The sequence below is a fragment of the Acomys russatus genome, chromosome 5, assembly GCF_903995435.1.
Source record: "Acomys russatus chromosome 5, mAcoRus1.1, whole genome shotgun sequence".
Classification (NCBI taxonomy): Eukaryota; Metazoa; Chordata; class Mammalia; order Rodentia; family Muridae; genus Acomys; species Acomys russatus.
Window position 1 is genome coordinate 48,680,341 of NC_067141.1, and position 25,765 is coordinate 48,706,105.

A 25,765-nucleotide genomic window follows, 5' to 3' on the forward strand; every position below is an offset into this window, starting at 1 on the left:
GTCATTTAGACACCTGTGAAGTGTTTGCTGGTCATATGTAGCTTAAGGCTACTCCAGTGGACAGTGGAAATACAGACGATCTCCACACGGATCTAGCACACAGAGGAAATGGATGTGCTGTAGTGCTTAAGAATGTGGTCTTTGAGATCAAACCTGAGTTGGGATCCTAGCCCCAACACTTACTTCCATAGCCCAGAGGCAGGTCACATAGCCCCCCCCCCCCAGCCAAAGCTTTATCCTCTATAAAAATAGATTAACAATAACTACCTCACTGAGTTAAAATGATATCTAAAGGGTGTCCATGGTCAATATGCAGTCATCGCTCAAGATAGTGTCTGCTGCCATCATAACCATCTTCCACAGATATGAAGTATTTATGTTATCCAGACAGGCATTTCCAATCACAAAAGTCTGCCTTTCTTTCTATAATAGTTCTGAAGATACAGCTCTTTCCCCTGTATCCCATCTCTCTATAGTAATTACCAACTCCCCCCGCCCAATGATGAAAGTCTTCCAAAAGCCTGGGTTTGGGGCACTGTGGTGGCCTCCCTTCTTTATGACTGCTATGGTAGAGAGTGAGCCCAATATAGAGTTTGACTGTTGACTGTATACAGTTTTTGTTTGACTTTGGAAACCTTTCTGAGTGAGGCAGATGAGGGAAATGGCAATGAAGCTCTTCAGAGGGTGATTGCGGGCAAGCTGCTGCAGGTACGTGGGGTGTCTCTGTCTATTTAAGATCTTTCCCTCGGGAGCTCCATTATTAGAAAGCCTTTTGTTGCCAGCTGAGTCTTGAAGTCCAAGCGGAGGCAGTGAGAGGTTTTTCATCTCCTGGGAAGAAGAAACAGCAAGAAAAGGGGAGGAGCCAGGGAGGAGATGGCCCCATGTGGGGGCCTCTGCAACTGCCATGACCTGCGGTGTGGATCTAGGGCTGGTGAGAAGGAAACTTGGTTCAGCACAACTCAGTAGCTGACGTTGTTTCAGACTTCGAGAGTCTGGCCATATTTAAGAGAGTCTGTATATGTTTAAGCTCAACACAATGTCCTGATGATAATCAACTCAATCCCTTGTGCACAACAAAGCTGAAAACATGACGACATTGAAACTCTTGTAAAGTACATGTGATATATTCCATAAAGACAAGATCATTCATTTTTGAATTACAGCCGTCAGCTCTATTGGGTATTTTGGATATTTTTTTTTTATTGTTGCAATTGTTACTTTTGATTGACTCACTGTCAACACACCAGATACCACCCCAATCCCCCAACAGAGACTAGACTACCTCCAAGGTTATTCTGGGATGTGAGGGTTGCAGTTTTGCCCTGGCGGTTGGTGGATGGACCGTTAACATCTTGAATGGGTGTGAAGATGCCAGAGACTTTCTCCCCAGGTACTGCCTTCCAGATGGGCAGCTGAAGCTCCAGGACGAGTGTTAAGAGTGAGAAAAGACTTGTTCTGTCACCCTAACAGAAATGACATCCTAGTAGACTTTTCTTGCACATCAGATATGTACTAGGAAACATGGGGAGCACCATCCTCCAGTCACTTAAGAAGATGAACCGATGATCTGTGGTGTGAGGAAAGCCTCTGAGACCAACCTGCACATCCTGCTGGCCCTTCAGCTCCAGCGCCTTCCCTTTGGAGTTGCCTTTTGACAATCTCTTCCCTTCTCCCGCTGCCCTAAACTCCAGGCTTTGCGCACAGTTGTGGGACAACTTGTGTTATAATGCGAAATCATTTTCTATGCTGTTACTTTGGCTTAAAATAGGATTCTCAGCTTGGAAATCAGGCAGGGGAGAATTTGGAACCTCCCAATGACAGCTTGCTGGAAAGTTTCTCAATCTGCCCCGTCTCCGTCCCAGAAACTCAGTTAGAGAACACCAATTGACTCCACTGGTATAAGTGTCTCTGAGAGGGAGAAAATGCCTCTGGCTTAGATGACTACCACAGCTATCCTTTCAGATAAACCTCTTAAGACTAGACAACATCTGGTTATTGTGTTGGTAGCTAAGATTCTTTGAACATGGATCTAACAATATAGCCATTCGGTCTCTTTACTTCCAGTGCCACAATATATCCTTTCAGCCATAGACTTTGGAAGTATCTCACAGCAGCATGTATAATATGTTTGTTCTCCTAGGAACAATCTGGAAATCATGAAAAGAGGTGGGAAATATCTGTGCAGGGTGGATAATGAAATCACCATGGTTTATTATTGTATTGGGCTCAAGGACAACCTAATTATCCAATAACAAGGAACCAATAAAGCATATTATAGTCCAACCACATGGCAGATGATTGTGTATCCATTGAAATTATCCTTAGGGTAGGTGAGCAGTAGTGGTGCACGCCTTTAATCCCACAGTCGGGAGGCAGAGGCGGGTGGATCTCTGATTTTGAGGCCAGCCTAGTCTACAGAGTGAGTTCTAAGACAGCCAGGGCTACACGGGAGACACCCTGTCTTGAAAAACAAACAAACAAACAAAATTATATTTGGGGTAATTTTGAGACAGTGAAGGCCAATTGTCTTCTGTTAATTATAAAGTTATATGTCTTTACAAAACTTTGAGATGAAAATTGAAAGAAATTTACTGGAATGCTAACTACAGCTGGTAAGATGAAGTATGTTTGTGGCCAGGAGTGGGTGAGCAATATCTATTACCTTAATAACCACAGGCAGATGCCATCTTTTCAGCTTGAGCCTCTGGATAGAAGAGACAGTGATAAGCACACCTGTAATTTGCATGAGTGCCACTATACAGTAAGATATTAACTTGGTTCAAGATAAATGGCTCCTCAATGCCGAATTTTAAAGGAGGGTTGCCTGTGCTATTATGTAAAGACCTTGGCAATATCCATACATCTCTTGTAGCTGGGGGACCCTTTGCTATGACCAACCCCGAGAAAACCAGAGGCCATGGTCATGGAAATTAGCCAGGTATGGAGTTTGTGCCCCACGGGGCTTCTGCTTCTGAATTCTGCATTTGCAATTTTTCGTGTTTGTTGGTTTTGTTTTTCAAGACAGGGTACCTCTTCATAGCCTTGGCTATCCTGGACTCCATTTGTAGACTAGGGTGGCCTTGAACTCACAGAGACTGGCCTGCCTCTGCCTCCCTGAGTGCTGATATTTGAGGCTTCTGCCAGCACTTCCAGCTGCATTTGCAATTTTAAAGTGTTTGCTGTATCTAATAAGTTGTTGGAGATGCACCTCCCAGCTTTGGAGACCCCAGCTCTTTGTCGGAGCTCCTGGTGCTGGGCCTCTCAGCCTGTTTACTGTGACTGTGACTAGCCACTTCTCCCCTTTCCTTTTAGGTGTCGCAGCACTGGATTCCAATGTATCTGGAAAGATTGGCCTGCGCGCGGTGGTGTATTATTTCTGCACCACCATCATTGCTGTAATCCTAGGTGATGCTTATTTCTGACTCCTTCCTCCTCTTTGTAATTGTAACTTTGTGTTCAGAAATTAATTAAGCTTTTTTAAATGCACATTTTTAGCCAGAAAGTCATACTGTCAAATCATCCTGAGCCTTTTATGAGAACAAAATGCAATGCCGACAGAATTCTGACCATAGTACTGGGTGTCAAATTATCTGGTCAGAAACAGAGAGAGAGAGAGAGAGAGAGTGACATTTCTATGTCCTGTCAGTATCATTAGGTAGAAAAAAGTAAGGCCAAGAGTTTATATAACCCTAAACCAGATAATTAACCTAGAGTGGTAGAATGTAATTAGAAGGCAGTTCCAGAAAAGTCAGACTCTGTTGCATTTCACAGTACTGAAAGATAACAGCTAGCACCCTTTCCAGCTAGGAGAAGGGCAGCATGCTAATAAGAAAATGAGCTGTTCCCATCATCTTTAGCATAGCTTTGTATTAAAAAAACAAAACAAAACAAAACAAAAAAAAACTTGGTCCAGCCTTTGTAACTGGCACAATAGTTTAAAAAGGATGCCCAGAACAAGGAGAAAGGAAGGGTTCTCTGATTACTGCAGCCAGCTTGACCCCTGCAGCCCAGTTTAATTAACTGATAAGTGGTTGGATGTGGGGCAGTTTTACAGGTACTCAGCCAAAGGGCCCTGAGTAGCAGGAAGGAGTGGGGTGGAGGAGTGGAGGGGGGGGGCACTGAACCCCACTGTAAACCAAAGCCACTTCTCAAAGGTCCCTGAGTAAGACAGACATAAAGGGGAGATAGCAAAAAGAAAGCCGGATGATCCTTAACACCCAGACCATGATTCATGCTCTCATTGCTGGTGGAGAGGACCCACTAGCAGAAGGCGAACCAGTCTACATCCCAACCCTTACCCTGTGCTTCTCCTCCTCCATTGGGGCCTGATGGCCACCAGCCCACCGGATAGCCACCAGCCCACCCGATGGCCACCAGCCCGCCTGATGGCCATCAGCCCACAGAAGCGAGAGGAGCAGAAGACAAGATGTAGGGATTGGAAGGCCTTAAGCACTATGGAGTTCAAACACTCGGGGAACCACTCCAGGAACGAGTTCAACTTTACTCAGGGAGAACAATAGCCTTTGGGGAGCTGGGGGGAGGGGCTTCCAGGATAAATGTTCCTAATTGGACAAAGCAGGCCCGTTAAGGATGCTTGTTTTGCATTTGGCAGCTATCCTATAGGCGCAGGGAGGGGAGAGCTAGCAAGGAACAGTGTCAAGGACCATATAGCAAAAGTGTCTTCGTTCTAACCCCTGAAGGATGTGTTTTGCGTGAAAGTTTTCCAGATATCCGAGGCCTATCTACAGCAGGGCTTTTTTCACGGGCCCTGGGGAGAATGGCTTGTATCTACAGGTAGAAATAACAGAAAGGCATCAAACAAGTGGAGTGCCTTTGCTTCAAAACCTTCTGTGGCTGACTTCATAGACTGAAGAACAGAAGAAGGACTGTTCCATCCCATCACCTGGTGTTATTAGAAGCAATTCTAGTACGCCACTCTGTCATTAAAAACAAAAACACGCTGGGTGACGTGGTGCACCCCTGTAATCCCAGCACTTGGGGAGGCAGAAGCAGGTGGGTCACTGTAAGTTCAAGGTCAGCCTGGTCTACAAATCCAGTCCAGGATAGCCAAGGCTACACAGGGAAACAAAAAAACCAAAGCAAGCAAGCAGACAAACAAAACAAGAAAGAAAGAAAGAAAGAGAGAAAGAAAGAAAGAAAGACACAAAGACTTGTTACATCATGTATTCACTTCAGTTGGGGGGGATCTAGTAATTATGACTTAGAATCTTATTGGGAACTTGGGCCCTCCATGTCACAGTATTGCCAGCACCACCCCAGAATACCAGATGCCCTGGAAGGTTTTAATTCTCCATGAATACTGTCCTTGGTCACAGGCATTGTGTTAGTTGTGAGCATCAAGCCCGGTGTTACTCAGAAAGTGAATGAAATCAACAGGACGGGCAAAACCCCTGAAGTGAGCACAGTGGATGCCATGTTGGACTTGATCAGGTGAGTCTTGCCAGTGGGTGTCAGCCTGGATGTGCCATCGGTGTAGGTGCACAAGGCCCCATGGGTGATTTACTGCTCTGATGTCTTAACGTGTGTGTGTGTGTGTGTGTTTTATATTTGTGTGTGTGTTTGTATGTGTGTGTACATTTAGTGCACATATGTGGAGGTCAGAAGACAACAGCTGTTGTTCCTCCTGCTTTACTTGAGACAGGGTTTTTTGTTGGCTTTGTGCTATGTATGACAGGGTAGCTGGCCCTTGAGCTTCAGGAGAATTTCCTGTATCTGCTTGTGAAGCAAATGCTTTGCCCACTGACCCATCCACCCAAGTCCAATGTCTTAACATCTTTAATAATTTGTAAGTTAGCATGCATCTTCATTTTGCCATAAATCAGGCAAGCCAGTCCTTTCTACGTACCAAGCATGGTTCAGAGAGGATAGAGCATGGTCCTATGTGAGGACTCAGGATGGACAGAGATGCAAGAAAGACCCTCGTAGCATAAAGGCACTGGGCAGCTCTGGAGGCCAGTTCTAAAAGTTATTCAGAGAAATTCATGTGTTTATTGTACAGAGAAACCCTCTTTTCTATAGTGTTCAGCCCCAGAAACAATTTAGTGAATTGAAAGTATCAATTCAAACAGAAAACAGATGTAAAAAGACATTGCAGGATACGTATATATATTGGGCAGTTTGGCAATGTATGACTATGGTTGCCCCCCATACATTCACATAATTTCTGCTGATTTTGCTAATAAATGCATTGTTAGAATCACTGAGGTCCATTTGCATTGAATGGCTAAGAAAACCAGCCAGGTAGTTAAATGCTCAGTGCTCCTCTGTTCAGCTGTCCCCCCAACCTAACTTTTCTGCAGAAAATGTAGTCACTTAGGGTTCTTGAGTCTCCAAGGCATGCAGCTTAGCTATTTATAGGATTCATACACTTTCCCACAACCATATTTCATTGGCTTGCATGTTTAATTTGGTAATTATGATAAAATTTGCAACTAGAATTAAGTATTCAAGGACAAATATAACATACTGTTATAAAAATGGAAGGACACAGAAAATCAAATAACTGTCTCGAGTCTGAGTGTCTATTTGCCTGTGCAGTAATTTCCCCCAAGTTCAGCAAGTATGTCCATTAAGAGTTCTGTCAGGTGGCGGTTGGTTAGGAGAAACTACTGTTAAATGTTGGCTTACCAGGAGAGACTAGCTACCAGGAAAGAGATCAATCTTAATGCACGAGGGAGTGTTATGCAAAGCAGAAACTGGAAGAGAAACCAGAGTGCCTTCCTATGCCTTTCTCAATTCTATTCATCTATAGAGTGTAACAAACCAAACATGTTGCCCTGGTATAATTATGCTTTCCCTGTCTCCAACAGGAACATGTTTCCTGAGAACCTGGTCCAAGCCTGTTTTCAGCAGGTAACATTAATGGCTTTGGTTTTGAGTTGCTCCTCTGTTCCCATGACCCACTGTGACTTCACTCTCAGCTATGACACAAATATAGATTTATCCCATCACAACTGGGAGCAGAAAGTATACCTGTGAAGGATGGAGTTTCAGATGACTCCCATATTTTGGGCTGTAGTGAAATGCATGCCATGATCGACAGTGTTCCCTTCTTATGGTGCTCTTTCCTCAAATAGAAGCAAGAATCAGCCAACATGCTCTGTTTTATTGGTTTGTATTTTGGAGAGCTGCGTTGTATTTGTGACGAACTTGGGCTTCCTGCAGATGCAATGCAGTAGACAGAAGAGCTCTCCATCTCTTCCTTCTCATGCCTCTCATGGTGACTGTCCATGTCTAACCCACACCATAGTGGCCAGCCCACCCAGAACTGGGTCTTTTCCTTAACCAGTGTCCACTGCAGAGCCCTGCAGCAAAGCCATGGGTGTTTTAGATTTTTTTTTTTTTTCTCATGAATGTTTACTATTGTCTTCCCTCCACTGAAAATTCCTTTTCTATTTATCTGGGCTCCTTAAGACAGCTAAGTTGATCACAAACTGCTGTATTCATTTACATAAATTATACAGACAGACAGAGCCCTCTATATACCAATAAACGTGGCAATTAGGTTGCTCTCTGCAACCCCTACCAGGAACAGAGCCACCTCTATTTAAAGGAGGCTTTTGCAGCTCAGCCACAGTGGCCATTTGTAGGGATTGGGGTTGGCAGAGATTCTGCATGGGAGACACTTCTTTCTAGTATCATAATATTGTAGCGTTTTCTCAATCCACCATTACTGAAGCCTCATAGAACCAAATAAAGCTGAAGGGAGAAATTCAACAGAACTCCCACTCACTGCCTAGCCTGGAGGAACTGTTGATTTGGGCACAACCACCCAGCTCCACCTTTCTCAGAACTGATTAGTCATCTTGACTATTTTTATCAAAATGCTAAGGTTATTTTTCCAGATAAAAAATGATCATTTTAATCTGGGTGCAATGCCATATGCCTGTAATTTCAGCACTCAGAGAGGCAGAGACAGGTGGATCTCTGTGAGTTTGAGGCCAGCCTGATCTACAAAGTGAGTCCAACCAAGGCTACACAGAGAAACCCTTTCTGGAAAAACAAACAAACAAACAGAAATGATCAGTTTATAAAAACAAAAATGGCTAACAGGAATCGCCTGTCTGTGAAAGCACCTAAAGATAAAACCTGCTTCCTTTTAGATTATTTCTCCATTCATTTTCTCCTATCATGAGAAGGAGAGAACATTCTGGTATTATTGAATGGCAGGTGGGGAAATATGGGGCTTGGATTCTTAGATCCCATTTTTAGTCCCAGTGCCTCCTGGGAAGGATCACCAAAAACTAGGAGCAACAGAAGCCCCAGCGGTAGAATACATGGCAGGTATTTTGGCCAAAATAGCATCTCTGTGGTGTTGCCTTGGATACTGAAAAAAAAAAAAAAAAAAAAAAGAAGAAAAAAAAAACAGATCTTTTTACTTTGTGTGCCATTGCTTTCTCCCATGTGCAGTACAAAACCGAGCGCAAAGAAGTGAAGTCTGTCAGTGATCCTGGTGGGAACGCGACACAGGCATCTGTCACCACTGCCATGACAACACTGTCTGAGGTACTGTAGTCTGCCACCCACAGCCCTCCCCAGCATGCATGTGCCAGCGTTGAGTGGCAGGAGAGAGAAAGATGGTCAGTCCTCATTATCCTCAGAATCTACAGTTGTGAGCTGATCACTTCTCCAAACAGATCTGCAGCCCTAAAATCGATGCTTGCCTTCCTCCACAGTCCCTGAAGTGTCGCATGAGACGGAGTCACCCACAGTATCTCAGTCCCAGACTGAGGTTGGATAGGGCTATGAAACCACGTCTTTTCATTTTGGTTTTCATTCAATAAACAAAGAGCCATTTTTTGGTATATGTTTATCCCACTTTTATTCTCCTTTTATGCATTTTCTTGACATTCTCACTTATTTTATTTTGTCCTTTACTGCAGTAAGGATCTCTTTCCCTTGCTCTTTATTTATGTGGGTGGGTGGTGAGGGATACTGGGGATTGAACCCTGAGCCTCCTGCAGCACAGCCAAATGCTCTACCCTTGAGCTATCCGTCCAGTGCTCAGTTCTCTCTCTTTAATGAGTGCACACTAATGGCTGTAATTGTGGGTCCTGACACACTCTCATGCACTTTGTTCAAAGTCACCCCATTATCTTCTCTGTTCTGTCCTCCCTAAGAACCCGTCTACTCTCATACAAAACATATATTTGTGTGTGTCATTGTACTGCTAAGCTATGTCCCAGCCTCGTAGACTTTTCAATCTAGAGTCCACCTATAAGAGAAAATATGCAATATTTATATGTCTAGCATATTTTGTTTCAGTTCCATCTATAATTTTTTCCTGCAAAATGACATAATTTCACTCATCTTTCTGGATAAATCAAGCTCCACTGTGTATATACACAACCACATTTTCTCCATCCGTTCATCTGTCAGTGAGCACCTAGACCGCATCTTTGCTGTTGTAGATAGTGATGCAGAAAATGTGAGTGTGCAGCTGTCTCTGTGCTGAGGGGACTTTGATTCCTTTGAGTGTGCACCCAGGAGTGTGCACCCAGGAGTGTGCACCCAGGAGTGGGCACCCAGGAGTGGGCACCCAGGAGTGGGCACCCAGGAGTGGGCACCCAGGAGTGTGCACCCAGGAGTGGGCACCCAGGAGTGGGCACCCAGGAGTGGGCACCCAGTAGTGTGCACCCAGGAGTGGGCACCCAGGAGTGGGCAGTGCTACATCATGTCTATAAGGCCCCTGCCAACCCTTGCTTTCTTAACAACATTCATTATGACTGGCATCGGATGGAATCTCGGTGTTCTTTTGATTTGTATTTCCCTGATGGCAAAGGATATTATACATTTTTCATATACTTATTGACTATATGTTGATTTTACTATATAAAATGGATAGAAGCATAGTAATAAAGTGCTCTATAGTGTTTCAAAGTACAAAAATGCCGTGATGCTCTTTGCAGAGAAAATACATGCGTTAAATAGCTTTATTCAGGCATGTTATAGTCCTGTTAGTTGTGAATTTCATGCTAGTGAATCAACACATAGAAAACCAGACGTCTCTAAATGGAAATACACATTAAACAATGCCATGCTCTGATTGTTTGACATAAATGATGTGACAGGGCTTGTGTCCTTGTTCATGGATGCTGCACATGGGGACTGCATGGAACATGACTGCCAGGAATAAAGAGCATCAACTATTCACAGAGAAAAACAATGAGCCTTGTCACTATATCTTAGCCACTCCTTACAGCTGGGTACCTCGTCACTATATCTTAGCCACTCCTTACAGCTGGGTACCTTGGGGACCGCTTGAGGCTTGCAAGGCTTTAAACACAGAATACAAGCCCCTGGTTTCTTGCCTGACTCTCTGCCTGTGTGTGATTCTGAGTCCAGGCCATCGTGGACTTGAGATGGGCCTCTCAGCTTGTGTGCTAGGCAGCATGCCACTTCGCTACATAGGTCCAGCACCACTCCAGAATCAAGCCACACCAATGTTTCTGTACCAACCTCATGAATGCTCTGCTGAGTAAGAAACACGGCAGCCATTCATCTCCATTCAGAACAGATTTTTCTACCAGAGTAGTAGACCATAAAGTTATCAAGAAAATCCATAGACTTTGAAAGCTATTAAGATTTCAGAATTGGAGAATCAAATTTGAGGACCTGAAATGACACTTCATCAGCCCACAGTAGACTTCTGGTCCCAGAGGAAATATTTGTTCTGGCCTTGAGAGGGGAAGGGAAACTGAGGGGAGATGGGGAGGGGGGAGGGAGGGAGATAATAAATGATTGATTGATGGGGATGAATATTCAGTCAACTTAATAATTAAACTGAATGTGATAGTGCATGCTTGTAATCCCGGCACTCAAGAGGTTAAGGCAAGATCATGGGTTTGAAGCCACTGAGTGAGTCCCTGTCTAAATAAATAGGGACCTGGAGAGCTGGCTCAGTGGTTAAAAACATTTGCTGCTCTTCCAGAGGACCTGGGTTCTGTGCCCAGCACCCACAGTGGGTGGCTCACAGCTAACTGTGTTCCAGCTCTAGAATAATTGATACCCTCTTCTGGACACACACACACACACACACACACTAACAAATAAGTGAATTAACATAATTTAAATACAATAGGCCATCACTGATTCCCTGCTTCCTACTGCAAAAAAGCCTTAATTTCTCCCAACTATGGCCATGGGCCCTCTGTGTCCAAGTTTCTTCTGAGATTTTCCACCTTGCCTCCGGACGTGGCCGGGGGTGGGGTGGGGGGTGGGTGTGTCTCTTCTACCCATGTCCACTTTTTTACTTGCTCCTTATTCCTGCCTTTTGATAAGAGTCTGCAATCGGTTTTCTGAGTGCCCTCCATATTGGAGGTGCAGCTGTGCACGGAGAAGAGAATAGTGGGGGACACCTGTGACATCTGTCCTCAGACGAGGAGTAATGAGTGCCATCATCAGAGAGACCAGGATGCTTTTGGGAGAACTGGAGGCCAAAAAGGATGAAGCAGGCTACAGAGGTCCAGTGCATCACACCTTCTGCTTTTGGCATGCATCTTTCTTGACCAGGCTTTGTCTCTTGGGTACCTACCCCTCACGTAGCTTTCCCTAACCTCACAGGCGCCATATTCATATCCTAGTTTCTGTGTGACACTTATAACTCACAGTGAGGCTGTGCAGTCCATCAGGAATGTCTCCAGCTTCTCCCAGCTCGTCCTGTGTCTCTAGATACATTTTAAGACGTTGCATCATAGCCTACGCAGTTAGAACACTCAGGCTGCTCCATAAACATTTGTTCTGTCATAAATAAGTACCCCAGTGCTTATCAGCATAATTCTTCATGGACCTAGTCTTCCCCACACAGATTTTGTTATCACTTAGTAAATCTCATGCTTTTTTTTTTTTTTTTTTTTTTGCTCAGAATGAAGTGGTAAATGATTCATAGTATCAGATGTCTGGTTAGTTTTCATCTCTTTAAAATCCTGCTGGTCACATCAGACTGAAGGCAGTGATAAATGTCCCTTGGCATCACTATCAGGAAGGAACAGATGGTCTAATGTCCTCCGAATGTTCATGCTGCTAAACACCATGTAGTCCTTGCATTATTAATTTCTATCATTTAAAAAAAAAGTCTCCAAATGTAGCTAATGGTTAGCCCTGAAAATGCTCTGATTATGAAATTCATAAAAATTTATAACATTGCAGCATTGGAATTTGTCAAAAGACATGGTCACAGATGGGCTTGTTAAGAAGAAAAAAGCCAGGCATGGTGGTGTATGCCTTTAATCCCAGCACTCGGGAGGCAGGTGGATTGCTGTGAGTTCGAGGCCAGCCTGGTCTACAAAGTGAGTCTAGGACAGCCAAGGCTACACAGAGAAACCCTGTCTCGAAAAAAGAAAAAAGAAAGCAACCACCCTGTAAACCTCAGTAGAGGGGGGCAATGCATCTCATGCATAGGTTTCCCCTCACTCTCATACTTCTTAAATCACTCTGGTTCCCATCAGGCCTCGGTACATTTTCTCGGCTTTGATCCACAGAACAAGACGAAGGAATACAAAATCGTGGGCCTGTACTCAGATGGCATCAACGTCCTGGGCTTGATCATTTTCTGCCTCGTCTTTGGACTCGTCATTGGAAAAATGGGAGAGAAGGGGCAGATTCTGGTGGATTTCTTTAATGCCTTGAGTGATGCAACCATGAAAATCGTCCAGATCATCATGTGGTGAGCAGTGCTGGTTAGCACCATCTTGCTGCACCCAATAACATCTTCTCAGAACCGGGGAGAGGAGGCTTGCATCCCTCAGCGGGTCCTTCTGAGGGAAGGCAGACATTTAAAACCAAGATTGGAGTATTAGCTTATTTCACAAGTTCCTCGGGAATTAGACCAGTCCCAAAAGTCTGCCAGCCATTGTCTCTTGCCTCAGAGGCCTGGAGAGCAACCGGCAGCTACCCAGCATCCCTGTTAGTCGGGATTTGAGGAAGTTCCTGGAGTATCTGAACACAAAGTCCTTTTCTTCTTAGGCCCTGTGCAGAAATGAAATTCATAGTATCACGGCAGTTCTAGCATGGGCCTGACCACATCTGAATGAGGAAACGGCTCCAGAGATGTCTGTCCTGCCTCTGAGATGCCCAAAAGTTGAGCTTTTCTGGGAGACCTCTGCTGCCCCTAGCTCAGGTGGAATTTGCTCAACATTTTTTTTTAATATGAATGGAGCCACTGACAGTAAAATGTCCAGTGGTAACAACCAAGGAAGTCATTTAATCCCACTAAGACCTCAGCGTCATCATCTGTAAGGATAATAAAACTCACCGCAGGGCTAGGGGAAGAACATCAAGTGAAATGAGGTGAGCAAAATACTTCCCCCTCGGAAGACATAGCTAAGTAGAGCTCCTCAAATGGAGCTGCTGTGCGCACACCCACTACCGCTACTATTGCCTCTAGGGATGACACCAGAGAAGCAAGATGATCAGGGTTGGAAAGACTTTGCTCACGTGAGATGAGCAGATAGGAATCAATGGGGGGGGGGGATGCTGTGCGTGTGCTTCTGTGGCTACCTTTAACTTGGGGGGTGCTGGACTTCCAGCTGAGCCCTTGGCTTCCTGAGTGTACCCTGTGGTCCTCCCAGTGGAGTGCACATGCACACTGAGCATGCCTACGCTGGCTTGTTCCCTCCCCTCTGATGACTGCCTTGGGCTTGCTTTCTTGTGCTTGCTTTCTAGTTACATGCCGATTGGTATTCTGTTCCTAATTGCTGGGAAGATCATAGAAGTTGAAGACTGGGAAATATTCCGCAAGTTGGGCCTTTACATGGCCACTGTCCTGAGTGGGTATGTCTGGCTCGAGAGAATAATCAGAGTCCCCTGTCGATACATTAGGGTTACTGTGGAAAGGCTGGGGTGCAGCTGGTTTAGATGTGGCCTTTCACCCATGTGGTGGGGAAGATGGGGTTTGGAGATAAGAGAGCAGGGCATTGAGCTGCCCTTTAACAGCTCTACCGTAGGTGGATCATGCTGTGCTAACTGCCAGCGCCTAGCAGAACAGCTTGGACCAGACTTTGCCACAGCCTTCATTGGTTGGGTTTAAAACAAGAGAAAAACTCATTTGTAGGCTCTTGGGGTTATCCCCTGACTTCTACTTCCTTGAGAACAAAACTAATCAAGCGGGCAAGAATACCTCCCACATAATCCCGAGGCTGAAAGAATTAAGAAAGACCAAAATAAGTTTGCTCTCAAGCAAGTAGGAGTAGGAGGGCTGGCTTAGGAGCCGATGTTCTCGCTGGGCTGGTAGCTACTGCTGCATCTTGTAATTACCAGGGTGTCCGAGTGCTGGTGAAATCATCAGGCTGTTTATTAAGTGCTTGAGACCTTTCAGGAGCCATAAAACAAACAGGAAGGAAACAGGATTGAGTCTCTTGCATGTTTCTTACAGCCAAGCTGTTGGCTTCTTAAGAGGAGGGCCCAGCGTGGTGGCACACACCTTTAATCTTAGCACTTATAAAGCAGAGGCAGGTGGATCTCTGTGAGTTCAAAACCAGTTTGATCTACAAAGTGAGTTCCAGGACAATCAGAGCTGTTACACAGAGAAACCTTGTTTCAAAAACAGGAGGGGGTGGGTAGGAGGGGAGGAGGGGGGAGGGGAGAAGAGAGAGAGGAGGAGGAGATGCCATAGGTTATGAATGGTGTCTCCATACACCTAGCCAAGGAGAGAGTGGTCCTATATGCTGAGAAATGTGGACCAAAAGAATGAGTAAATGCCACTGATTTTGTTTCCCATGGGCCAAACACCAGCTTGAGACATCAGCTCCCTTCTCAGAACCTGACCACATTGGGGAGTTCCCATAAAGCAGGGCCAGTTGTTATCCTGATATGCCAGAACACAGCTTTCCAGCCACACAGGAGCAGCTTGGCCTACAGCGTTGAGGGTCAAAGGTGAACTGCAGGACCACAGAGACAAGAGAGTTAGGGCTTCTGCTCTCTACCAGTCCCGCTCTGGAGCTGCTAAGACAGGCAATACCGGGGGGGGGGGGGTAGTGATGTGGTTGTCTGGGATAAAAAGCCATTTTAATGGGGGTTCTGTTGAGTTCCTGCCTCCTGTTCTGTTTATGTTTCTAACAGAGAGCTAAATGTCATGGCTAAGATCTCATGATTCTCTGCGCTAAGAGGACTTTCTCTTCAGACCCTCAAGATTCCTATTTGTAGTGATCCTTGCTTATTATTTAGTCTTCTCTAACTGAACTGTCAGCTTGCCACTTGTGTATACACACATCTGCTAGTGAGTTTCATTTAGTCAGGTAACCTATGGATTGAGGGTAACCAATGGATTGAGGGTAACCTATTGAGGGTAACATATGGATTGAGGGTAATCTATGGATTGAGGATAACCTATTGAGGGTAACCTATTGAGGGTAACATATGGATTGAGGGTAATCTATGGATTGAGGATAACCTATTGAGGGTAACCTATTGAGGGTAACATATGGATTGAGGGTAATCTATGGATTGAGGATACCTATTGAGGATAACCTATTGAGGGTAACATGGATTGAGGGTAATCTATGGATTGAGGATAACCTATTGAGGGTAACCTATGGATTCCTACATGAAACACTCTGGGAAGACAGGGAATGATAAAGAAATGGGAGCCATTCCTAAAGTGCAAGTTTCTCCTTATTTCAGTTCTTAGGTAGTAGACACCATTCCTGAGCATGGTCCAGAGAGTGGGCTGGGTGGGCTGTGATGAAAGCTATAATGATGCATCATAGTTGGGGACAAATATGACCTTGAAGGGAGATTCAGCTTAGCCAGACAGGGTGTGGGATGGCTTCCAGGGGAGGAGGGGTTAGGGTTAGATTTAAGAGAGGATTAAAACTTCTGAACAAACTGGCAGAGAAGAACATCATTGCACACATAGCAGGAATGGATTACGGGGTGGAGCAGATGATGCAACACTCAGTGATCTTGGGGATCGAAACTTATCTACAGAATTTGCTGGTAACTTTGACAAGGTATTTCATTTGCTGATCAAGCCTTGCCATCGCCATGTGTGGAATGGGGACACATGTGCGCTGTTAGTCTTGGCCATCTCATTGGGTCTTTATGAAAGTGTAAAGATGTCAGAGTTTTAAAAGCTGATAGAAGAGTGGGATCAAGTGTGAGGAAGTGGTATTAAGTTTTTCTCCTTCTTGTTTGCAGGCTGGCAATCCACTCCATTGTAGTCCTGCCACTCATCTATTTCATAATCGTGCGGAAGAACCCTTTCCGCTTTGCCCTGGGCATGGCGCAGGCTCTCCTGACAGCTCTCATGATCTCGTCCAGGTAACCAGAAGAAGAATGTCTGGGAAAAGCATCCAGACAGAGCAGTTTTTGTCTAGGTACCCATGGTGAAGAGGATTCCAGCTTCCGGTTTTGATAGGCATGATGAGAGATGGTGGCTATATTCTATGTCCATCTCCTTGAATGCATTTCTCCACCCTTTTGAGTACTTCCTCCACTCTTGCTGTGGCCTGATACCCATGAAAAAAATCTGATGTAACTGGAAGCAGTGGTAGCCACAGCACCTTCTGATTCCTAGACTGGCCAAAAGTACCAGAACACGGGCTAGGGAGTACACAGGTTCAATTCTCAGCACCTACATAGTAGCTCACAACTGTCGGGAACTCCAGTTTCAGGAGATCCAACACCGTCTTCTGGCCTCTGAGGGCACCAAACACAGGAGGAGTATAAATTCAGGCAAAACACCCATACTCATACCCATAAAATAAAATTAGAATAAATTATTTTGTTAATTACCAGCATGCTTTGGGATCTTTTGTTCACCTTTTGGAAGATAGGGATCTTTTGAGGTGCAAACTGTGGCTGGGCATTCTTAGTCCTACACTCTTTTCTCTCCATCCCACAGTTCGGCAACCCTGCCAGTTACATTCCGCTGTGCAGAGGAAAAAAACCAGGTGGACAAGAGGATCACGAGATTCGTGCTGCCAGTGGGTGCCACCATCAACATGGATGGCACTGCCCTCTACGAAGCCGTGGCAGCTGTGTTCATCGCACAGCTGAACAGCTTGGACTTGAGCATTGGGCAAATCATCACCATCAGGTGAGGGGCAGCGGTGTGCTCAATTGTATCACTGCTACTTGGACTGCCTAAAGTAAACATGATCTGTGAAAAAAAAAAGGCCCAAAGAGGCTGACAAGTCCCTGGCCAAGATGAAGATGGGGGCGGGGGGAGGTGTTGGGCACAGGTTCATAGTACACACAGTTCCTGCTCCAGGGTATGGATAGCAAAAGCATCTCTGTTCAGCTCACTGTGGCCGACAGGTAACAGTCACAGGTCAGCCACCAAAGCCTTAAGGTTGAATAAACACCAGAGCCTGCTCTAAGGAGAGCCGTGGTGGATAGGGGTTAGAGACCCAAATAAATGCTGGCTCTGTGATAGGACTCTCACAGAAATTAACTGGGAGGTCATGGGGGCAAGGAGAGAAGAATCATCTGTATCTGGGAAGAGGAAGGAAGGATTCCTAGAGGAGGGAGATGTGGAGGTGAATCTCAGGTGAGGAATAAAGATTTGTCAGGAAAAAGACAGAAGCTAAGAGCTCAGAACAACAGAAGTACCTCATGGCTTACTCACAATAAAGAGCCCAGTGTGGGGGGACCTAGTACAATGCTTACCATATCATGATCAGATTTCACTTTAAAGAGATAGTTAGTTAGTATTATGGTGGGAGGCTTGGATGGGAGCAGGGACCACAAACTAGAACATCAGTAAGTCACCAAATGACCTATATCAAGACATACAGTGGGCACACCTCAGAGTTGATGAATCAATGGGCCATTATGGATACAGGCTGAGGGGCAGGAAAAGGCTGAGGTGTCTTCCAGCATGGTTGGTTTGAACCAATCAGAACAAAAGAAGAGCAAGGGGAAAATAGTTTATACTTGTTAGCACATTGAATTCCAGGGCCTGGAGAGATGACTCAGTAGTTAAGAAAACTAACTGCCCTTCCAGAGGACCCAAGAAGCTACCATGATGGGTGGCTCAAAATTGCCTAGAACTCCAGCTCCAGGGGATCCAATGCCTCTGTCCTCCATAGGTACCTGTACATGCACACATATTCACATGTGTACATGTACACACACACACACACACACACACACACACACACACACACACACACACACACAAAGAGACAGACTCCCCCAGTAGTAGAGAGGATCCAGAATCTAGAATCTGAGTTTTCCTGGAAGAGCCAAAACTTTCCTATGTGGGAGAGTCTGGTGGATTCCCTATCTCCCTCGGAATTGGCTCCTTTGGGCTGTTGCCATGGATTGGGTAATTTACACAAAGAAAAAGAAGCTGATTCTGTTAGAGTCTCTCTCCCAATTTAAAAATCAACACCAGGCAGTTCACTCTGGTGGGAAAATGCCATCTTTGTCTTAAAGAGGAAGGAGGACATTGGCCATTTTGAGTGTTCATGGAAAAGGACACTGATCTACCTAGAGCCTCCTTTTCATGTTTGCGTGCCTACCACAGAGCTGTCAGACTGCAGTCCCTCAGTAAGCTCAGCCAGGCGTTGTTATGGGAGTGGCTGCCTTACTCAGTAGCATAGCTGTGGATCCTAGCAGAAAAGCAGGAAGTGGCATGGTCTTAATCTGCTGCACAGGCACATCAAGATCTTTACAGGGTTTTATCTGCACCAAAGCTCCACAGACGTCTAATCCCTCAAATACAGACAAGGAGTTGAGATTCATAGAAATGCCTTGCTGAAGAAAACCTGGTAGCAATTGCCAGAACTAGGAACATAAGCCAGATGTGACTGACTCCAAAACATGTGTCCACGCAACTTCGCAGGCCAGCCTCCAGTCCTGCTGAACCTGGGCGCCAGGAGTCTTTGCCTCTCAGAAGCTGAAAACCTTTTGGCTGAGGCAGATATGTTTAAGCAGATGAGGAGGTTTCCCTATTTCCCCTTCTCTGAAGAAAAAAAAAAAAATTCTGAATGCCATACTAAAGCCAGTCAACTGGCAGAAGTTTGGTGAGCAAGGCCAAGGCTCAGGGGTAGAGTTTTCTCCGACTGACTGGATTCTGAAGCCTAGCTTGTAACATGGTTAACCAACCATGACATGTTGAGGGTTCCATGGGGGACCAATGGGTCAATGGAACAAATCCCTTCTGACAAAGAAAACCCATTTATGCATTGTTTGTTTTTTCAACCAGCATTGAAATAAAGTTGGATTCTTTCAAAGAAGACCTAGGAAGGACAGTGGATTATGTAAGCTTACAACTTTTAGATGCACTGGAACAGTCCCAGACCTAAGTCACTGTAACCTGGCAGCCACAGCTGCTAAAGGGCCACACACTAGGCAAAGGCCCGAGAACACAGCGCTAGGCAGATGAACGGGCAGCAGCAGCAGTTGCCTGAGAATTCAGAGGCCTTTAGGACCCAGGGGAATATGCCTTTGTGGCTAGATCTGGCCTTCCTCTAGTTTTAATCAGCAGTTTCTGCACTTTTGCCTTTCAACCCACCCGCATCTGGAAATGGTACTTTACCCTGAGGGCGAGGCCACAGCTCCCAAATGCACTGTGGGTGTCCCCGCCTGCTCGGTCCATTCCAGGGACCTTCAGGGCATGGTGAGATCTTGCTATCTCCAGAATGACCCAGGGAAAATAAACATACTCCTGGTGAGAAACTGCATATCACTAGGAGAAAGAAAAAAAAAAATCCCCATGCCCTATTCTGTGTGCTCGAGGGATCTTGTCAAAAACATGGTAATGGAGCTCATCCGGCGATCTACCCATGATTCCAGATCTCTCTGCCTTTTGCACAAACGTGCATCTGCTAGCATGTAGCAGCAGTCAGGAATGCTTGTAGCTTGGATGGAGTCACAGGTTCTCAATTCATTGCCTTAAACAGATGTTCGTGGGGGGAAGCAAGAGTCTTGTAAAGCCCGGAAATTACATAGAACCTACTTAACCATTGCTTTAGCCCTTTGCTTTCACCTCGGACATCCTGGCCCATCCACTCTACCACCCCTCTACTCACGTTCCCAGGCAGCTGAAATCCCCGGCACATACCAAGTGCTCGGTAAGAGACTGAGCAGCTGAGACTGAAGGAGGACAGAAGCAAGTGGAGAGGGATCTGACACTTAGGAAGGCATTGGATGGGTAGAGAAAACCTTATATAAAAACCTTGTATTTAAAAAAAAAAAAAAGGTAAATTCCTGCCCTCCTCCTGAGTAACTGTCTGTTGGTTTTGATGTCACTTGTTGCTAGTCTATATACTTCCTTGCTTCAGAGTGAGCTGCCAAGTGCTCCCCTGCCATGACATCTGTTTGTGTATTAGATGGATGGATGGGGGGAGGGGGGGCAGCCACGGAGCCTGTGTCAGGCCTGAGGCCTTGATGGGAGAGATGGATGTCTAATCCTTTCCTGCCATTGTGTTTTGGCGACAGCATTACAGCCACAGCTGCCAGCATTGGAGCTGCTGGCGTGCCCCAGGCTGGCCTGGTGACCATGGTGATCGTGCTGAGTGCTGTAGGCCTGCCTGCTGAGGATGTCACCCTGATCATTGCTGTTGACTGGCTCCTGTGAGTTGGCGTCAACCCCTCTGCCTCGGTTGGGTGGGTGGGCGGGCGGCTCCCTAGCCAGGCAGACTCTGCTGTGCTCTGCTCTCCTCCACACTTTGCCTAGTGAGCCGTCTGTTGCTGCTTTCATTTCCTTTTTGGCAAAGCCACCTGGTAACATGCTTTAAATGAACTCTTCAATAACGTCAGCAGGGGCTCTCAAAAGCCAGTGAGCTCCATCAGTTCATGGTATACCTGGTGACACTTAAGGCTAGGGCGCCGTGTAGGACAAGATTAAACATGAGATAGTAGGGTCAAGGAGCAGGGTAAGGCCGCATAGCTGTCCGTGCATATTCCAATCCTGAGTTAGCTGCATAAACAGGACCTCCTGCCTCAAAATTAGTGCATCCTTTCCTGCCTCTCAGGCATCCTCTGGGCTGGTGACAGGAGCAAAGGTTTTGGCATATGCCTGTTTAAATCCTCATCTTGTATCTGACTAGATTTGGTATCCCGAGAATCTTCCTTAACCTCTCTGAGGCCCAATGGCATTATTTATGAGGTAGGAACAATTATGCCTACCTCAGTGGCTGGTCGTAGGAACCAAGGAGCTCACATGAGCCGTGTCTAGAAGTGTGCCTGGCAGCCAGTACACACTCACATAGGAAAAGTTCGATTATTATGATGGCAATGAGTCAAACTGCTCAGCCCCAGACAGCTCTCTTTTGTCTTACACACAACCCCCCCACACAGGATGCCTGTGTGCGAATATGCCTTCTTGACATCCAAAATGAAATTGGAGTGGCCTGGTGTCTGGCTTTATTTTGGATACTCAGGCTTATATGTCTACCTCCTAAGTACCCAGGTCTGGCTCTGCCCCTGGCCATCAGAGTAAGGTAGCTCCATACTGAACCTCATTTCAGGTTAGAGACAGACCAGGGTTGTACAGTTTAAAAACTGCAGCTAAGACTGGGAAAAGGAGCGCGGTCATGCTGTGGAGGTTTCAAGCTTGTACCTGGCTTGGAAGCAGAGAGCACTGCACAGAAATGGTCATTTCAGGTAAAGGAAGGGATCATGTTGACTTGAACCCTGATCTCTCCTAGAAACAGTAAGTTTCTCTCCTAAGATGAGTGGAAGGTCCAAACTATGCAAGGACACAAGGGTGCTGGGCCAGTGCTGTCCCTGTACCGCTCCTGTCAGGGGCATCAGCATCAGCAAATGTGTCGTCACTATTGGCTTCCCAAGTGTCATCTTCACAAGTTTGCTCATGGTCACAGTTCTTTTGCCAAATCCTCTGTATCAAAATGGACATGCCCACTCTAGGCCTTCACTAGAGGACTTCCTGCCATTTAGCCAGCCTGGGATTAAGGCAAAGTTAGGGCGTTAACAAAGAGGAATCCATTTCCGGGCTGGCCTGTGTTTCTTTGGACTCCATTGTCTTCCATGCCGCTGCCAGGCTGCTCATGGAGTGACCACATTTGTAAAAATGAGCATGCCAGGGACACGCTGGAGGCCCACATACTTGGCACCATCCACCCCAACCAAATATTGAGATTCTCTCACCTTAGCCAGAAGAGAATCCGTGACACCATGGGCATAACACCTGGGAGACCCACAGAGCAAGTCAGAGCTCAAACCCTTATTGATTTCTGAGCCATCCCGAGTACCCTCCATGTGTCTCTGGAGACCCCATTCTTATGTGGGAAGACAGGAGGGAATTTCAGGAGGTTGAGAGGTCTTACTGACTCTTTACTAGGAGTATGGACCAAAGGGAGTCCATTTTCTCACTCTGTCCCTCTGGGAGGCGCCTTCTGCTCCAGGCCAGTTGAGGTTATCTGGTGAGCCAGGAAGGCAGCATTGTACATTGACTTAAATCTTCACTGAACACCTCAGAGAAGGCAGATGAAGTCTGGGCCCCTTCTGAGTCTCCTCCCTCTTCCTCAGGGACCGGTTCAGGACCATGGTGAATGTGCTGGGTGACGCATTTGGGACGGGCATCGTGGAAAAGCTCTCGAAGAAGGAGCTGGAGCAGATGGACGTTTCTTCCGAAGTCAACATCATGAACCCCTTTGCCTTGGAACCCACATCCCTTGAGAACGAAGACTCAGATACCAAGAAGTCCTATGTCAACGGGGGCTTCGCGGTGGACAAATCCGACACCATCTCTTTCACGCAAACCTCACAGTTCTAGGGGCCTGGCTTCAGAGGATTGGATGATGGAGAGAATCTCCACAGGAGCCATCTCTTGGCGAACTCCGACATTGAGGAGAGAGAGAGACACTGAGAGACACTGTACATTTAGTTTGATAAACAGACATCCAGATTATTTTCTATATTTGGCTTTATAGCCTTTGCTCTCTGGGGTTGGGGACTTGAGGTGGGGTAGACTGAAAGAAAATTAGTTGTCTTATCTGGATTTTCTAATTCTATAAAACAAAGTTTGGAAGACTATGAAGCAGTAACTGTTGGGGTTAGGTAATGGGTATGGGAGAGAAGTTGCTTTCTCGTGCATGGACCAGTGTTTGGGGTTTTTAAACAATATTGTTATTGGCTACAGATTTTTATTCAGGCTTTCTATTGCCATGACTTCCTTTGCCATCTCACTTTTTATAAATTATAATGCATCTCAAAGGCCCTACCCAACTAACGTGCCAAATTTTCCATTTTGACCTCATCTCCAGCCATTCTCAGACTACTTTGGAGAAAAAAAAAAGCAAAAAGGATCAGCATAGTTTTGCAATAACAGTTCTAAGATAGTTATGGGGTTTAGGGGGAAGGGAAAAGGTTTTTATTCTATGTACTGTATTGGAATGCTGGTAGCTATTTAGCCAGTGTTCAGTATAGAACTATATGTATATGTGTGTATATTTATTATTTTCATATAATTTGCAAGACAGAGATCAGTAATGAACTATCAATGTGAAATAAGCAGCTTTCCTTGTACTTGAATCAAAACTACTGTTCCAGCCTAGGTGTTTTTCACATCTCACCAGAACGCTGTCCAGAGCTGGGATAAGAAATCAAGTTGCTGGGTTACTGTGATTCAGCCCTAAAGCAGAAATGTATTATGGTGAAATTCTACGGTGGCACAGCCATTCATTTATGACCTCCAGGCTCCAGCTCCCTCAAGGGAAGGAATCCCTGTTGGCATGGAATAAGTGCATTTACAAAGGCAATACTCCCATGGCTGGGTGTGCTCAGATCCCAGTGGAAGGCTTCATTCCTCAAGCACACTCAGAACCACTTCGCAAGGCTGCCACTTTTACTGCCCTTGGCCTTCTCTGCTCGCCAGGGCCAAAAGAGCAGTGACACGCCATTGTTGTTTCAAAATGGGCTGCCTAAGGTGAATAAGCCACGTTACAAGGTGACCACGCTACCCCTATCCTATATTCTTCTTATTTTATCTTTTGTTTGTTTTGTTTTTTGAGATAAGATCTCTCTAACATACATAGCCCTGGCTGTCCTGGAACTCACTATGTAGACCAGGCTGGCCTCAAACTCACAGAGATCCTCCTGCCTCTGCCTCCCTAGTACTAGGCTGGAAGGTGTGTGCCACCAGGCCTGGGTCTATACTGTATTATTACAGAATACAACACAGGCCATGAGCCACTGGTACCGGTGGTGCAGGGGAGATGCTTCAATCTTCCAGGACAACCTCCTTCTCCTGAGAGGACTGTTCTAAGAATCTCAGCCTTGTGGCTTAGAGTCCTCGGCCTGTCTTTCTCCTGCTAGCTTCTGAAGATAGCTTATTAGAAGTCTGTGCTTCTGTCCTTGTCCTGTAAATAAAGCTCAACAAAAACCTGTGCTTAACATGGAGATGGCTTCTTGACAGCCATGTTTCCGTAGTATCTTTAGTATTATTAAACCCGTGCTTTTATATTGAAGAAGCCAGAAATTGTGCCAAAGATAGCAGGACGGTAAATGATCGATCAGTGCTGGCCACCTGCACCTGAAAGCTCCCAGAAATTGACACTGATTACAGACTAAACATCACAGTGTCCAATGACACTGAAATTTGACGTACAAATATCTGTATTCTTTATGAGAAGTAAATCTAGATTAAAAGGAAGTTGGACAATGGATGGTCCTATCCTCGTATTGGGTGGCTCTCCTCTGTGACCCTCCAGTTGGCAGAGCTGTTCGCACTTACCGGGGTCATCACCCTTATAACCAGCCACTCAACACACTGTGCTGTTAACTCGTGGAAAGAGGACGTGTTCCATTTCTTTCTCAATAAACATTTCCCACACTTTTACTCCCCTTATCTTCCTGCCTTTTATATATTCTTTTTTTTTTCCCCCTCTTATTTGCCTGGGTAGGTGTGGGAAGGTGAAATGTGGGCTAATACTAGAAGATCTATGAGATCATTCTTTGAACCCAGAGAAGACTGGCTTGAAAGCGTTTTGTCACCCAGAGAATATAAGCCCAGGGCTTGAGGAAAACATACTGATTGCTCATGTTCGCCAGTGAGGATTATGAGGCTGAACTACCAGGCCATTATGAACAGTCGGGCTACCATTTTGTGGCTGAAATGAAAATAGAATTTTCTAGAAATTGCTATTATAGGAGACAGCCATATCTCAACAGTGTGATGATTTGGTTCACTGAAAGGCCAGTCTTACCTTCTGAACGAGGACTACTAGTTCCGAGTGGCAGGACTTGGAGTGCCCTTGAGTGAGCTGCCAAGCTCTTACCTGAGCACCTCAGTTACTGGAAGGTTCTCCAGAACAGACTCATTTGTGTAACAGATATCAAAGGAACAGTTTCCTGGGTCCCACTGAGGAAAGGCAGCATAGATATACCAGGTGCTTTTTTGGCCACAGGAATACAGAACAGAGTTTTGATTGCATGGTGGGGGGTGGGGTCATTCCCAACAACAAAGCTTGGAACAGCTAGTGGAGCTGAGCAGAGGTCCACCCTGTGAGCTTAGCCATCTCCCAAATTATATTCACAGAAATATTATTACCATAATCGAAATTACTGTAAATTCTCTTTCTCCTCTTCCCCCCCCCCCCTCTCTGTTGTTAGGGTCACCGTGGGATGATGCACATCTGCACTGGCGTCCTGCATTTACTAAATGCTCAGCAAAAAAACAAAACAAAACAAAAAAACCCACAGGAGACACACATCTTGTGGTCACACACCCCAATACCCTCTCACCTCTGTGATCCTTTCCAGAAATATAAGACATGCCCCCCATCCCACCCACCCCCAAAAAAAACTAGCACAAAAGATTAAGACACTTTCCCAG

General features: G+C 45.7%; 1 protein-coding gene across 2 annotated transcripts in view; it reads left to right on the forward strand.

The window, feature by feature from the left end:
- The window catches only part of Slc1a1 (solute carrier family 1 member 1), a 68,135-nt gene extending 44,452 nt beyond the window's left edge, over positions 1 to 23,683 (forward strand). For both annotated transcript variants that reach the window (XM_051146303.1, XM_051146304.1), the window contains exons 3-12: positions 3,313 to 3,405; positions 5,337 to 5,451; positions 6,831 to 6,873; positions 8,431 to 8,526; positions 12,501 to 12,685; positions 13,684 to 13,791; positions 16,156 to 16,278; positions 16,862 to 17,056; positions 20,407 to 20,541; positions 22,459 to 23,683. In XM_051146303.1, coding sequence (XP_051002260.1) covers positions 3,313 to 3,405; positions 5,337 to 5,451; positions 6,831 to 6,873; positions 8,431 to 8,526; positions 12,501 to 12,685; positions 13,684 to 13,791; positions 16,156 to 16,278; positions 16,862 to 17,056; positions 20,407 to 20,541; positions 22,459 to 22,705 — 1,340 coding nt within the window. In that variant the 3' untranslated portion in view covers positions 22,706 to 23,683. The remainder of the gene's footprint in view (positions 1 to 3,312; positions 3,406 to 5,336; positions 5,452 to 6,830; positions 6,874 to 8,430; positions 8,527 to 12,500; positions 12,686 to 13,683; positions 13,792 to 16,155; positions 16,279 to 16,861; positions 17,057 to 20,406; positions 20,542 to 22,458) is intronic.
- The last annotated feature ends 2,082 nt before the right edge of the window (positions 23,684 to 25,765 follow it).